General features: G+C 41.1%; 2 protein-coding genes across 3 annotated transcripts in view; one reads left to right on the top strand and one right to left on the bottom strand.

The window, feature by feature from the left end:
- Positions 1 to 298: 298 nt before the first annotated feature.
- Positions 299 to 16,791, top strand: part of LOC309704591 (adenylosuccinate lyase-like) — a 26,378-nt gene continuing 9,885 nt past the window's right edge. The window contains exons 1-2 of one of the 2 annotated variants that reach the window (XR_014276294.1): positions 299 to 455; positions 9,512 to 9,592. Coding sequence is in view for 1 of the 2 variants with exons in the window: in XM_082529834.1 (XP_082385960.1) it covers positions 9,489 to 9,591 (103 nt within the window). In the remaining variant the exon portion in view is untranslated. Of the gene's footprint in view, positions 456 to 9,483; positions 9,593 to 16,791 lie in introns of those variants that run through there. The other variant, XM_082529834.1, reaches the window with a different exon arrangement.
- The window catches only part of tmem150b (transmembrane protein 150B), a gene marked incomplete at its 3' end in the record, with an annotated part of 5,548 nt that continues 4,179 nt past the window's right edge, over positions 15,423 to 16,791 (bottom strand). Inside the window, 1 exon segment of the mRNA XM_082529661.1 lies at positions 15,423 to 15,634. Coding sequence (XP_082385787.1) covers positions 15,423 to 15,634 — 212 coding nt within the window.

The following is a 16,791-nucleotide window of genomic DNA, read 5'->3' as shown; positions in this document are numbered from 1 at the left end:
TGCTCTACCAGGTGTAACAACTGAGTTTAACATCCAGGCATCCAAGAAAACGGAATTTATGACATTTAACGGAGTTAGAAGTTAGCAGGATGTTAGCTCGCTAGCTTCTATCTAAATACAATATAGCATGTCCCTGACTGCGGGGTTTTGGAAACAAATTAAAACGTACAGCTTTCTTATCACTTCCAACATAAATGAAGACCGAAAACTAAACAGCAGTGACGTTTGTAGGGTTACTGAACTTGGGCTAGCTGATATATAATGATGTGCTACGTGACCGCTAGTGACACAGCTATGTTAGCATAATATAAACAAGCTAACCTTTTTTCCACTCGATAAAAGTTACCGTGAGTGTTCTCGGTGGTCAGGAACAAATGTAATCGCATGGCAGGATGCTGTAAATGGACCAAACTTCAGCCAGGAGAACAACTGAGATAATCCATCCACAATACGAGGTTAGTCATTCATATACTGCTGCATGGGCTGGGCTGTAGTTACATCCTAAGGTTTTAAAAACTGAGCTTAAATAAATGATTAGCGGTAATAAAAGCCGAGGGAGGTCAACAGGGATCACTGACTGTTTTAGGAGCTTTTTGAGATCAAATAGAAGAAAATACATAACATTAAACATGTTAACAACACAAAAGCCATATTAAACGCAGACTACTTTAGACCCGGAAGTAGGATTCGTCGCGTCATCACTGAACAACCGGATAGTCAAGATACAGTGACAGTATTGTGTATATCATTCAAAATAGCTTCATTAAAAAGAACTGAATTACTCTTTTTCTTGTGAGAGAGTTTGCTTGCAGAGGTAAATCTATAGAGAATAAGAATTTAGCTCTGCCCTTAAGCTAGCAGAGTGTTTTGGTGCCTTTTAGCTCATTGTTTTTCTTTTACAGTTCACAACCTTACTGGATTCACTCTAACACATCTCAATAGCCTTCTTTAGTCTTCAGGGAAATAAGCACAAAAAATATATTAATATACAACATATGCAGTGTAGGGTGTAACACTGTCCAAACTAACCCGTTACTGTAATCACATTACACTTTTCGGTAATGGAGTAATGTAACCTGTTAGTGGACCAAGTTCAGTAGTCATATTACAGTTTACATTTACATTACAGTTACAATTATGTTGTTATTTGCATCATTTAGTTTTCTGCATGATGGGCTGATAGAAGGAATGAAAAACATCAAACATGACTTTAACTTTCTTAATATTCCATTGTGCTACAATCAGCTGATTTTAATGCAGAGAGGAGGGAATTAGCATAATTGCACAAAAGAAGAAGAAAATGATGGGAAGGGACAAAAACAGCTGCACTATACCGTCAACATAACATTAATTCTTTGCAACCATTTGTACAGACAGCATGCTAACGCAAAGCTAGTGAAGAACCTATAATGATGTTAAAGCTGAGTGTATGCTGAGCCCAGCCCAGCAGCCAGAGCCTGATCTTCAGCAAGAAAACAAAGGCAGTGATGAGCGGTCGGTCTTCTGCTTCTGCCTGTTTCTAAAGTAGAATCATTGTGAGGATCATTTAAAGGTCTCTGTGCTGGTTTTCAACTTTGCATTTTGCTGTTGTTTTTGTGTTCATATGTAAATACTAAAAGGAAAAGTCATTTGTGTCCTCATTAGGAATGGGATTTATGTCAGCGTGAGGGACTCCAGCCTCAGGTTTACATTGCAAGATAGGAAATTTCAAGTCCTGATAGAGAGTAAAGCAAAATTAATGTAACAACTAATTACATATTGCTAATTAATAACACTGCTTATGCACTTCCTGCCACAAAGCCTAACCTGTTAGCATAGTGAACTATTTTAATCCAAAAACTCAAACCAGAACTAAAAATAAATATTAGCAAAAATCTGAATAAATATTCACTTCTGTCTCCTGGAAGCGTAATCAGGCAACAGCAGTGATATGTCAGCATATTCAGTTAATGATTATTAAAGTTAAATAATGTCAAGTAAATTCATTTTTCTTGTGCTCCAGTGACACTCAGACAGGCGTAACCCCGGGTGGAACCCGGTGTCCCAAGATTCGTTTGAACTCTTGATGACCTGTGTGTTACGTAGTTATATGACACTTAGTGGTGGATCAGTCCATCACTTCTTGCTAGATCCAAAAAACAGTGTGAACCTCAGGATGTATAGATGGATGTGCTGCAGCCTGGCACCCCTCCCATCACAGTTGAGGAGACCATTAAGTTACCACATGGTCCCACCTGCACGTTTTCTATTCTTCCTTCTCATTGCTGCTGTTCATGCACTCATCACTAAAGTTGATGCCACAGTACTGTTGGAGTGAAGGGGTTGGGAGGGGAGCTCAGCGTTTTTTCTTTCTTTTCAGTATTTGGCACACAGTGTCTGTGCTAGCTACAGTTATCTGCAGTTGCAGCAATGTGTGACAGCGTCACTCTCAGAGGCAGAGGACAGGGGAGATGGGAGATTTGCGCAGTACGTCAGATTTTATAAAACACAAATTCAAAGCATAAATGTAACGTTTTGGCTCATGTTAGAGTTTTTTAATGAGACGATGTGAGTGCCACTATAAGTCACCTCACTGAGTGGTTACTCTTTGTTATTGTTATTTGAAAATAACAATAACAAAAAGTTATTTGAAATTTTTTTAAATGGCCTTTAAAGCAAATTACATAGGCATACTTTCATGTTATAAATAAGTTATAATGTACAGTAAGTGCAGGCTAAACTGGATTTGCAGTATTGTGATACTGTTCACAGAGCTGGACTGTGGTTTCCGTGGCAATTGCTAGGCCAGGTCCAGAGCAGCAGCAGGTCTTCAACAGGAGGGTTGTTTAATCACACGGTTTCTAAGTTTCAGCATTTATTTTGTTAAGAAAACACAAACACTTGTAAACACAGTCATATATAAAGCGTGCCAACTCAGTAACTACTCACACACAAAAACACTGTCACTCTCCCCTTTCTCTTCCTTGATGTCTCACTCTCTCCATCTGCATCAATACTGCCATTGATTCAATAAGCCACAGGCGTTACCGGGGTCAGAGCTGTGTTGGGATACTGGTTGTCCCGGCAACATCTCCATCAGTCCAACCTTACATCCCACAAGCACACCCTCCTTTTGTCCATCTACTGCACCAATGCACTTTGTGCTTGTGTGTGTGTGTGTGTGTGTGTGTGTGTGTGTGTGTGTGTGTGTGTGTGTGTGTGTGTGTGTGTGTGTACACGACGACGCCGTGTGTGTCCTGCGTGGGAGAAAGGAGGCGATGAGTCATAGCACACATACCACCAGGACATAACAGCTCCCCCTGTTGCTGGGGCCGGGGAAGCCCCGGAGGTGTGGGTGTATTGTCTGGGAGAACAGAGCAATCCGTGACATCACAGGACGTCTTTCTCCTACACCATTCCCTGGAGAAGGGAATGGCGTTGGGAAGGAGGGCAGGAGGGAGGGGAGGTAGCGACAGGTGGGGGGAAGGAGAGGGAAGGGGGCAGCGAGTCTTTCATTTGGGCATTTTTTGTTTTGTTTTGTTTTCTTTCTCGCTTCTTTTTGTTCTCTCCTCTTCTAAAGACTCCCACCGATGAGGATTGAGGCAAAACCCATCACTCATTCCTGAGTTGTTGCAATACTTTGAAGCTATCTTCAGCTATGAACTTTTATGAATGGGCCCCACTGTTGAAAGTCTCTTTTAATCTTTGGCATTTACTAAAAGTCCTGACTGAGATGTGATGCCACACACAGAAAATTGCTGATTTTCACCTCTCTGAGAGGCGTGCGTGCATGCACGAGTGCATTCTTGTATTAGTCACACTGAGGAAACATAACTCTATTTATAGAGTCAGACCCTGTAAACTCCGCATCGGTCTCAGGCAAAGATTATATAAATCATTAAATCGTGAGGTGAGGAGTTTATTTAATGTCAGGTTTAGATAAGGGTAGAAACGATAAGCAGATATGTTGCTGTGACATTTATGGAAACCTGTCATTGTTTCTGGAACATATTTCCATAAGTCTCTGTAATACGCTAAAAATATTTTTGAATTCATTTTTAAAAAGTTAGTTTGTGGTCTTGAGCTGAAAATAATGATGAATATTGTATTATAAGACTTTTTAACCATTTAATATCGTTGTCAACTAATTCTCATCCAGAGAAGAGAGTCCTGAGCCAACCTTTCAGCAGGTTGTCTTTTGATCCAAATGTGGGAAATGTGCAAAGATATGCATTTGTGTGTGTGTGTGTGTGTGTGTGTGTGTGTGTGTGTGTGTGTGTGTGTGTGTGTGTGTGTGTGTTCAAGATTCCAGTAAGCGTGAAACAGCAGGCATCAACCCTCAAACCTTTGTACCTTTCCAGTTTGCCTGCTCAGTTCACTAACACAGATACACACATGCGCGTACACCAGGACTGGGCAGAAGCACAGACACAAACGTACACACTCACACACACGCAGCATGGAGAGGAAACTGCAACACAATGATAAGGTCTGGGAACACAATGGGCTCAGCAGTGCACAGACAGAAGCCAGGACCAGTTTAGCTCTCAAAGGTCAACAAGCCTCTCCAGGCTTTCATTCAGTCCCCCAGTTATTATTGTTCAACATTATAATGATTACTCTGATGGCCTTTATTTTGCAAATGTGGGAGCCATCCGGAAATACCAGTGGAATATGAAAATGCAGGCCAGACCGGAGAGCAGAGAGGGGGGAAGGAAAGGTTACTTATTTTGGAGGCTGAACTTCTTTGACGTCAAGTTTCCCATGGTCTAGTCCAGCCTTGGATTGGACTCCAGGTTCATCGCAGATCACTGGTGAGGTGCCAGTTTAGTGCACACCTGCTTGTGTCTACATGTGACCACTCCTACCATCATAGTGAGTGTGCTAGTAGACAAAATATTTTGAGTATAAAACAGTATAAGACATTATAAATGAAAGCATACCAAATGGAAAACGCATCCTCTGAGTCAAAAAAGAAGAAGCAAAAGCAGAAGAGTCTTATACCTGCATGCTATCTGAAAACCACCAGATAGTGATAGCGGTGGTGAAAGAAAGACCTCCAGTCTCATAGGAGTCTATCAGAAAGCAGCTTTTCTGCTCAGTTTATTGGGTCATTCACTCATTTTAGCTCATATTGAATAAAAATCATCTTAGCTTCATTAAATTCACAGTCTGAGAGAAGCCGGTCCATTTCCTTACAAATTTTAAAAACTGAACCCACTACACAGAAAAGTCTAGATTTTGTGCAATGGGTACCAATTTGTTCTAGTCAGGTTGTCAAGTAACCCTCATCTTATACACGTGATTCTAGACTGCAATATTTTTAATCGTTACACCAGAGTAGGTTTGCATTTTTCAAATTTCAAAAAATTTCTTTTTTTTTTTAAATCTTAGTGCAACGTCTCCCTTGCCTGAAACAAGACATGTTAGCTCATCCCATTACCATAAGCTTAAAAGTCACCCAACCATTAAGCTAATAGAGGAGCCGTGTGCCTTAGATGATCTTATATTCCCACTTTCTGACATTACACAGAGCCAAGAATAGAAAAAAAGCTGTGTTTAGGGTAGTCTGAGCTTTTGTCTCACTGGGATTTCTGGCACATAAGCCCACCTCGTTCTTCCAAACTTTGGCTATGTTTGGTGTAAGTCAACTGTAACAGCACAAATAAGATGAAATAAGGAAAAGCATAATAGATCCAATTTAAAGCAGTCACATGGCCTCTTCCTCCTTTAGCAGACAAACGTGCAGACAACGAGACATAAAGACTGTGCACAAACATCATTCAGCAGCAAACATTAGAGAGAAGAAATAATGAGCGCACATTTCTTTTCACTTGAACTTGAACTACCAGGACTGAGTAATGAGGTAATGCCAATTTGTCACATTTCATATTGTGTGCTGCTGATAAAGCCCATATTGTCTCACATCACAGAGAAAGAGCCCACAACAGGCTTTGCATTAAGACATCATTTCAGCCCAAGAGCGGCGCCAACCTCTTGGGTCTGTCTGAGCGAATGTCTGACTGATCCTCAAACTAGTGAAGAACCAAAGCAGGTCACAGCCCAAAATGTCAGGGCCCTTACATAATTCCTGCATGCATATTCTGTCGTGACACACCAGCTATACCCTCTCTCTTCTCAGAAATCTTCCAACAAGACAAAAAAGGTCAAAGACGTTAGAGAGCAGAGAATGATCCTGGCAAGCTCGGCTTGCTTTATGCAAAAGGTTAGCACGGAGATTGGGAATTTAGCTTTTCCTTTCTAGCTTCTAATGCTGATTTATAGATTATGTCACAATGTACAAGCGACCTATAACATCTGAGTCAGGCTTTGGTGCACGGTGACCGATAGGCCACTTGGAGCAGCAGCCTGTGACCTAAGCTGGTGGCTCATCTGTCATACAAAGTGACTAAGTTTCCAGTCAAGTCAACTTCTAGTGCATCATTCATCGGTAATGGTAACTGGAAACATAAGTCACTGATTGTGTGAATTAATTTTCAGTGTCAGAATAGTTTTTTTTTTTCTTTTCCCGTTCCATGCCAATAAACATGACCTCTGCCCAATTATTTTTCTTTCTACTGGAAAAATGTTTGCTCCAAAGCAAAATACCAATCTCTGGGGACAAACAAAAATTAAGATATTGTTGCCAACATCTAAAAACAGCATGATTAAAAACAGAGAATCTCAGTGGCAGCAGTTATTTCTTCTTCTAGCTGTTCTCACCATGTTCAAAAAGTCCTAGTCAAATATAGCTCAGCAGCAAGGGGGGCGGGTCTCTTCATGTGCGTATGATCTCCAGCCTGGATGAGAGTCTGTAAGTGGAAAAGGCTGTGCTTTCTACCTGAAGTTCAGAATCTTTTGCCCCATCTTTTCAAAAGCAGTAATCTCACCAAAGAGACAGACACTCGGAGCCCTCTCTGTGCTAATGACTGTTTGCTAATGTTTTAGGCAAACCCTGTATTTACTCGAGACAAAGAAATTCTTTGGAGTTTTTGGTCTTTTTTTCACATCGGGATGTTTTTTTCTTAAATATGTGTTTTGCCAGGGAGAATGCAACCCCGCATATGTGCTCGTGAGTGAACAGAGTGACAGCAAAACTAAATGCAAACACAATGTAAAGGACCACACACGCGCTTAAGCTTCACGCTCTATATTCCAGGCTGATGTTTCACAAAAAGGAAAGGGTGTTCAGATTGAGAATTATAAAGAATATCTGAAGTGTTTTGGGTAAATATGCAGGATTTAAATTTATAAAACGTGAGTCATAGTTAAAGCAATTTACCAGGCTGCTGCAACTCTAAAATTTAAACTCGATAATATGATGCTTGCTCTTAAATTCTGCAGTCTCAGTGTCTGATAGAAACCTTGTTGCAAAATCATGGTGCATCAGAACTGATCCAATTCAGGGTTGCAGGAGCCCAACAGCATATAGAAAAAAATAAAATGAGAAAAATAAGGACATGGGAGGTACTTACCTGTCTATTGCTAAGTTGTTTGAATTGGATTGTGAAATTGTGAATAAATAATGTACAAATTATGAGAGTGCAAAACTAAGGTGCACAACATGTGAAAGTGTAAAATTGAGGCCCTCAGAAAGAAGCTGTTTTTGAGTCTTTCTGTTCCTGCTCTTATGACCCTGAACCTGCCAGAGAGGCGGGAAAAGATGAGAATCGAAAAAGACACTGTGCAGGGTGTGTGCAGCCAGACTTGATCTTTTCAGCTCTGTTTTTTCACTCAGACAGAGTAGATATGATCCAGAGGTGGGAGAGGGGCACCGATGACCTTTTCTGGAGTCTTGGTGATCCGCTTCAGGTTTTTTCTCTCCTCTGAGGTGCAGCTGGAGAACTTCACCACACATTTCTTTCTGTGGTGCACTGGTAGAAGTTGGTGAGGAGTTTCTGTGTCCAGTTTTTCTTAGGGACTGTAGAAAAAAGGTGGAATGTATGTGAATGTATGTGTGTCTCCACCTGTTCCACCTCTTATCTATCAATCGCCGGACTGGCATAGGATGTATCCTTTTTATGTTTCCTGAAGTCAACGACAAGCTTCTTTGTCTTGCTGGTATTGAGGAGCAAGTCATTGTTCTGACACCAGGATGTGAGGGCTTGGACCTCCTTTCTGTAGGTCACCTCATTGTTATTGGTTATCATCCCCACCACGGCTATGTCGTCTCCAAACTTGTATGTGAAATTTTTGTTATAAATAGGAGTGTAGAGATGTGTGGAAACTGAATAAGAGTGGACTGAGAACACAGCCCTGGGGAGTGCCAGTGCTGAGGATGATGTTGGATGAGATGAGGCCTCCAAGTCTCATGTGCTGTGGTCTGTTGGAGAGGAAGTTTTAAATCCAACTACGAAGCCGGAGCCAGTGACAGCAGCTTGCTAACCAGGTTGCCTGAGGTCAACAATCAGCATTCTCACATAGGTCTTAGGGTTTTCAGGGTGTCCTGCCTAAGATGTCATCCTCAGTCCATCTGCTGGTTTTATAAGCAAACTGATGCCAGTCCAGGTCAACGGGGATGGAGACTCAATAGATGTCATCACCAGTCTCTCAAAGCATTTCATGATTACCAGTGTTAGTGCAACAGGCTGATAATCATTCAAGCACATAATTGCTGAGGGCTTCAGGACTGTGCGTAGAGTGTAAAAGATGGACATAGGCACCATGATGACAGGAGAGAGAAATATGAGGAGACAGTTAGAGCCGGTCATTTACTAATCAGATGGTTGATGATTCAATTCCTCCTTAAGACCACATGTCAAAGTTTCCTTGGGCAAGATGATGAAACCTAAATTGCCTTTGATGCATCACACAGCACACAAGTGTGACTTTTACAAAATATTTAAAAGCATGCGTGTGTACTTTTCAACTCTACTGAAGCACTCAAGACAATGTACCTCATTAATCATTTCACACAAGCACCTTTTTATGCTTAAGGGCTTTCTATCTAACGTTCACACATTCGTGCTCCATTTGATTGATTGAAATGACAACCTTCTGATTAGCAGATGACCTGCTCTGCCTGCTGAGCTACAGTCACCTATGTGTGTGCGAATGGGTGAATGTGTCCTGTAGTAGAAAACAATTAAATAAAATATATATATACATATATACAAAGAATCCTGAGTTGAAATCTATATAATGTTTCTGTGACAGCAAAGATGGTAGAAACATATCTTCCAGGAGCCACCCTATGAGCAAGCAGAGTGCTGCAGTGGACAGTGCCATTAGCGTGCTCTGAGAAGCTTCTGGGTTCAAACCTGTTGGCTGGCTGTGGCCTTTCTACGTGCACTCGGCACACTCATAGCTACTCAAGGATGTTTTGAGCCACTTACTGAGGTTCACCAATAATTTAGCCAGGCCGAAACATCAGCCAAGACTGGTGCTTTATTTTAAATACTTTCTTTTTTCAAAAAGCTCAAATGTCAATATTGACATCAAAAATTCAGTAACAGTTGGGCTACACTCCAAAGGTTGCAAAGCCTAAATATAATTATATTTCAGGCTGGATGCAGATGTCTTCTTGTCTCAGAGATGCAGGCAACCAGGAAGTCAAGGAATCCAGGAAGTTACTGCTCCCTGCCAAGAAATACTCTCGGCTAAATCATCCAGGTAAGACAAAAATAATCTTTTGTTGTTGTACGAGTTTTGCATAAGAATACAGAAACAAGGTTCAGACTTTCCTCTAAACAAAGTGCACCTGTAAAGAAATTGAATGATGGCAAAGGAGTGTGGCCAGCAGCTCTTCATCAGTGCGTATCCACGTAAGTAGGAGGGGAGTTGCTCTTCATTGTCCATGTGGTCCTTTCTTAAAAGTGAATTTCTCCTCCCACCACCTCCAGTCCCCACCACCACCACTGCCACTGCCCCTCCTCCTTCCCCTGGCTCTCTGTCTTGTGCGATCAACAATAGTCTATTTTGTGCTGTCCCGTGCAACTGGAGACACACCCAAAGCCAAGGCCATGGCGCAAGGGGAGATTGTTGGCCGGTGGCCAGCAGAGAGAGACACTGGCTTAATTCTCGTCTGGGAGAGAGGATTCTTCCTCAACTAGAGGGCAGAGGTGGTCGTGTCTGTTTAGCTGTGAATTGTCGCTGTCATTTGGTGCTGTGATTCCCCAGCTAGGACAAGTCACAGCCAGCTACATTTTCATAATAATTAAAAAATAATAATAAATGTTGCATTAAAATACTATATACGTTTCTACATTTAGCCAAATGTAACACCCGAATATTCACATGTTTAAACATGTTTAATACAATTTAGGGAAGAATATTTGAAACATGGTTACGAACCCCTGATACCGTTTTGGTTCTCAGAGGTGAAATGTTTAATTTTAATTTTCTTATATTATGTGTGGTTGGTGGACCCCACAGACTGGATATAAAAGATAGTCATCATGTCCACCATGATGTGAGCAGAGCTGTTATAGAAGAACAGCTCTGGGTTATAGGAAGTGTCACCCATTTGCTAATCAGAGGATTGGTGGTTTAAGTCCACATGTTCAAAAATTTCCCATCAGTATCTATAACTATCTATAACTTGAAATAACTGCCCAAATACATGCCCAGCATTTCAAGATAACTTCCAAGTGGAAAGACTAGGTGAAAGCCATTGTTTCGTGCATTCTTGTTGCCATAAGTGACCATAATTGGGTAACAGCTTGGAGTTATCAGCAAATACTACAAATCATAGGCCTTGGCCACAGGCTTCAAGTCTGGTTGGCAACACCCTGGTGAGCTCCACTAGGGAAAAATATATTTCGTGAGTGGTTGCTGGATATTATTGGCTGGCACCAGATGAAATTGATTGCAAAAAGGTTGCTGCACCAAAAACTTTCTATCTTTCTGCCTTGGTCACTAACAAATTGCCATGATTACCTACCGTTTGCATAGAAAAGGCCTATTCGTCTGCAAACATTTGCTGGCCACAGGCCTATTTAGTGAAACATGAAAAAGCGTGATGCAAACTAGAAATGGACACTGTTTACCTTCAAAGTAAAAGTTGGACCTTTTGGCTACAACACACACTTTTTAAAAAGTCCAACGTAACTTAACTTTGAAGGTAAACAATTTCTTGCAAACTGCAGGTGACCGTGTCAATCTGCTAGCAATCAAAGAAATCTTCAAGAGGTTTTCAGTGTATTGTGTATACCAGCAACCAGCTACACATAGCAAATGTCAGGATACTCCATGAGGAGTACAGATTTTCCACTTGCAGTCGGTGGCTCCCAGATGATCACTGACCAATCTCTAGACTTGTTTGACTTGAGCCTTAGTTTGCACAGCGTATTCTTGTACAGGTGCATCATGCAATCAGTGACATAAAAATAACACAAAAAGTTTCATTGACCCAAATTGGAGCAGAGGTTTGGTGGATGGTTTGCTTGTTAACTGCAAAGACAGCGGTGTCTGTGTTTATTCAACTATTATTTGCTCTAAAAACAAAAACAAGAGCAACATTTAACTTGAGTTAGGAAGTGACACTTCAACAGTTTTTATTTATATAGTGCCAATTCACAACAGCAGTCATATCAAGGAGCTTCACATTGTAAGGTAAAGACCGACAATATTAGAAGGAAACTTTTTCTTTTACTACCTGCTGAAAATAAACCTGTGACTGCTTGATGAAGTTTGACGTGCATTTAGCTTTAGCATTGCTCTCCATGTTGGGGTTAGCATGATGGATAGTAACATTTGCTTTTGCAAATGCTCGGTGCTAGCTGGTGTCTTGTTAGCATAGAGGTGGATAGCTGTTTTTGCTCTGCACACACTTTGCATATTACTGTCACATTCTTGTTGTTTTGCAAAACAAATTCAAACTCATGTGTACATCTCTACTCCTCTGCTATCTTTGTCCTGCAGAGGAGTTTTAACTTGTCTACCCATCAAACAGATTATGGATAAATAGGGCTGTGCGATATGACCAAAATCTCATATCCCGATATAAGACATCTATCGTCCCGATAACGATATAAATCACAAAAATTTCACATTTTCTGTAAATTCTGTGAATCTCGGGCAGCTTGACTTGCATGAAGTGTTTCCAGCTGGACGTCATGTATCTGGAGTCGAATGTTTTAACCTATTTTTTAGCACCTGACGACTCTTTTTTGCTTCTCATCCGTAAAGACTCTGCATACTGTTTCACGTGATTCCGTTTATTTTGAAAAGTCTCAACAGGATCTTGAACTTTATTGTGAAAAGATTATGTTGCTAACGACAACGCAAAAAAACAGGCGCTTGTCCGTCCGTAGTGTGGTTATATTAAATATAAGAGAAAGAGAGAACTTTAACAAATTAATATAGTCACTACAGTGACGATCAAAACGATGAAAAAATATTGCCGTAAACAGTTTATTTTGCGACACCACGTAAAATGAAACGATAGATGTTTTTATATTGTCATCCGATAAATATCGTTATATCGAACAGCCCTATGGATAAACTTGTGCCTCTCAAGTAACAACATAATTCTATTTTTAGTAGCTGCAACTTCATATTATAGTGTTACAGAGATATGTAATGTGATTACTCGTTACACCCAGCACTGGTCAGCATCCCTCAGTCATAGAAAAGGCCTTTAAAAAAATCTAAGACCAGGTTGTAAAAAAGCAGCAAAGGTTTGATTTTTGTACTCAGCTTCAAGTAGACATTCGAAGAACTGCAATTTTTAGCCTTTCCACTTTGTCCTAATTTTTCAGTCCTGGAGAATGGAGCTTGTTGGAGCCCCCAAAAAAGTCCCCACCTCGTCGTCACATATCACATTCTCTGATCCCTGCCCTGCCATGGAGTGAAGGTCATTCTATCGACCCACTATTATTCTCTATCGTGACAATCTGGTCCTAAGTGCCGCAGCTGGAGCACACACACCCCACACACACACATTCTGCCGCTGCCTCCTCTGATAAGGCCAAACTCTCCTCATTGTCTGATAACGTAAATATGACACACCAACACACCATCTGAGAGTCCCTGTCTGCCACCAGCCAGCCTAATTATATAATTATCCCTTGTCTGATTGTGCCCGTGCAGCTGAGACGAGGGAGGGCCTTTGTGTGGCTGCTGGAATGTGGTGCACTTGGCATTTTTCAGCGAAAGGGCAGTTTTCTGGAAGACGGTGCCAAAGAGCGGAGCAGAGGGTGAGATCATGGCTGCTGGTGCCCACTCTTATTTTTCCATCTTTATCACTCACACTCCATCTTTCTGGGACTCTCTTCCTTGTCACTAGGTCTCTGTATCTGCTTGTGGATCTCTCAATTCTGGACAATCCCATCTCTCTTCTGTGTCCGTCTCCTATGTATTGGACTCACCAACCGTTCTCCTCAAACAGTTTACTCCCAGTCCTTTCCCTGAGCCTTCATCTGGCAGATTCTGCTGTCTCGCTGATAGAGCAGGCCTTTCGATGTGAAGTGCACAGGATTTGGCTCGTCGATGATAAGACCAGCGTTAAAGAGAGACCGGAGCGTCCGAGGGTTGCCGGTTGCGTCTGATAGTGAACTTGGAGGCAGTTACTCCGCTCCGCAATAGGAAAGCAGTGCTTTTGTTTCTGCTGTTGCCAGGATAAGACAGACTAGGGCATAAGCAGGTGTTGGGAGAGATTACAGCGCGGGCCTTGAGAGCAAGTGTGCTCTTACCTTCTTCTTGACTCAAAGTCAAAAGCAACAAGGCAGGCACCACATAAACCATGTTCTCCCATATTACAATAGAGGATCCAGACCTTTTTTTCTGACATTTACATCAAGGGCCTCCCAGTCTTTGCATGTCGCTACTGGTGGTTTTATGAGTTTTTATTACTTTATCAGGAGCCTTTTATACTCACTAATGAAAACAGCAGGGTTAAGGGTGTTTTGGCACCAAAAGGCCTCCTTCTGAATTCCTTATTATAAGCAGCAAGAACTCAAGAGCATTTTTGTTATTTCAGCATAAGCAGAAAAAGACCGGCATAAGGGGTGAACTTATTTTAAATCATGCACTTTGGAGTAACGTCAGGAAGTTAAATCTTCTTTCTAATCTGCCCTGATCATGAGACTGTAATGTTCAAACCCTGCATGCTGCCTGCAGCAGGAACACTGGTAATGAACAGCACTTTGAAAAATTCCCATAGAATTCCGGGCTTGTCCGTCTGCTCCCTGTGCCCGCTCATCAAAGCCCCCCTCTGGTTACATCACACAGTGTGGAGTATGTGAAAGAATGCTCCCGAAACATAGCAGGACACCGGGGGCCCACTATTCCCATCTCGACCATACCCCTAGTGATTTTTTGTTGACATAAATAAAGATACAAACAAAATTAGATATGTTGATGTTCACAAAGCACGACCAAGATGTTACCAACAGACCCTGAGATAATATTCTAAAATAAATAAAGAACTTGGATGAGAGAAAGAGTTTGCATGCTGGAGCCAAGAGTAGGACCTCTCCTACTATCAGCATCAGCAATGAGAGCTTCATTGTTTTGCCCGCTGCAAATAGCCTTGACAAATTGCAGTGAATGCGAAACCTCCTTCTAAATTGGAGGTATCTTACAAAAAAACATGTTGGTATGCCACCAGAGGTGCATTTTCCCAGCAGCCCAATGATCAGCAGCCAGAAATGCTCAACAGCACCCCCGCTGGCCGGTGGTGTTTCTGACAATTATAAAAAAGGAAGTTTAAAGTGCAGGTAAAACTCAAGAATGAACCATTTTAAATGTATCTTACAGTACTCTCTCGTGTGTTACGCCATATGAAGGCCTTTGTTTCTCTCGTTTTCTCAATAACTCAACATTTCCTCCATACCGCCATCCTCCTTTTAAAGCTTCCTCCAGCTGACAGGTGGACAATGCTGCAGAAAAAGAGCTGATGTTCACTGGTTTTCACTGCGTGCAATCACCAGTTGATTTCACATCATGAAGATGAAAATAAGAAAACGCAAGAGAGGAAAAGAGGGTATATGAATGATTTTAAGAAGTGGCTTAAATAATAAGAGAGGGATCATGTAGAGGCTGTTGTAGCAGATTAAGATTGTTAAACAGCGCCATCATGTGTTAGTCTGTGGTTATTGCTGTATGGGACGAAGAAGTACCTGATTTTTGTCTATTTTCTGTATTTAACACGAGAACAAAACCTAAAACTAGCATTCACAAAATTTTCAAAATAATAAAAGGATAGACACCCAAGTACCCAAGTTATTTATTTGAAATTCTTCTAAAAATTTATAAATAGAAAATGCTGCCCGTATGGTAGTTGACTGTGTAATAGTAAAATAATTTACTAATGATAGTAATGACATAAACATGATGAATCACATCAAAAGATGCTGTCATAGATCATGAAACAGATCTGCCGTACTGAGTCTTCAAAATGGAAAACATGCGAATAAATTAAAAAGCAGTTCTATATATAATGACCGAACATAATGCATTCTGAACCATGTGTACTAGCACACAGATCCAGTACAGTGTTTTTAGCTAATTGTATTTATAACATAACCATTCATTTCTATTGATGCGTGGCTGCGGTCATTCGTAAACATTTGCTTCTGTACGGTGAGGCTGTGGCAGTCGATGTGTCTGAACTCGGCTGCAAAAAGGCCAAAGAGGCAGAAGAACGACATCACCAGAATCCATTCACACGCAGCAGCTCCAGAGGAAAAGCCTGTGATGTGGAAAATGGACACTGAAGGAGAGAAGAGCAGTTAAGGAGCACGATGCTGAACAACCGCACATCAGAGTAAATTCAATAGTAAGCCTAACACTAGTTGCTGCTTCATTGATGCTTTCAGACACTATAGTGTTTATTCTCAGCCCAAACACTGTCTGTGTATAGGGATGTATAGTCACAGCAGTGAGAGGGCTCATTTAAAATGCATGTGAGAAATAGCTCTTCACACAGTACGGTTCAATATGAGCTCAATGAGAATTCAGTCATTTAAAAAAGTTCAAAGAAATGGGAAACCACAGTCACAGCAAATACTGCATGTATCAGTATTTTTTCATGAATCTACAGCGGTCCTCAACACTTATTGCAATGCACTAGAAATACAGTGTTAAAACAAACGTATCAACACTCACTGGCCACTCTATTAGGTACACCTTGCAAGTACTGGGTTGGACCCATTTTATCCGCTTAAATTGTATTCATAGTACAGATTTCCATATTGACGTGACAGCATCACACAGTGGCTGCAGATTTGTCGTTTGCACATCCATGATGTAAATGTCCCTTTCCTCAACATGCAGTGGTGCTTTATTTTATTGAGATCTGGTGATTGTTCATGTGTTTTGAGAGAATTGGTTGAACAAACCAATTTTTGATGATTTGAGCTTCGTGACATGGCACTGGTAGGATAAAGTGAAAATTAGTACGCTGTGGTGAAAAAGGGTAGACTGTAGGATTCAAATGATGGTCATTTGATACTAATGGGCCCAAAGTGTAGCAACAGAAACCATTACATCACCAGCAGCCTGAACCTTTGATACAAAGAAGAATTGGGCCACACTTTGACGTTATTTGTGCCAATTTCTGACCCTACCATTTGAATAGAAACAGAAATTGAGACCAGACAACGTTTTTTTCAGTCTTCTGTTGTCTATCTTTGGTGAGCCACGTGAATCATACCCTCAGTTTCCTATTCTTAGCAGATCAACGGTTCCGAAATACTCAAACAAGCATGTTTGGCGACAACAACAATTCAATGTTCAAAGACATTTAAATCGCCATTTTTCCCCTTTCTGATGCTCAGTTTGAACTTTACAGGTTGTCTTTACCGTGTCTTCTAAATACATTAAGTGGCAACCATGTGGTTGGACAACTGGATAGTTGCATTAACAATA

Source organism: Aulonocara stuartgranti, assembly GCF_965226115.1.
Source record: "Aulonocara stuartgranti genome assembly, chromosome: 4".
Classification (NCBI taxonomy): Eukaryota; Metazoa; Chordata; class Actinopteri; order Cichliformes; family Cichlidae; genus Aulonocara; species Aulonocara stuartgranti.
Note: the sequence above shows the minus strand (reverse complement) of the source record. Positions and strands in the feature narration are given on the sequence as shown.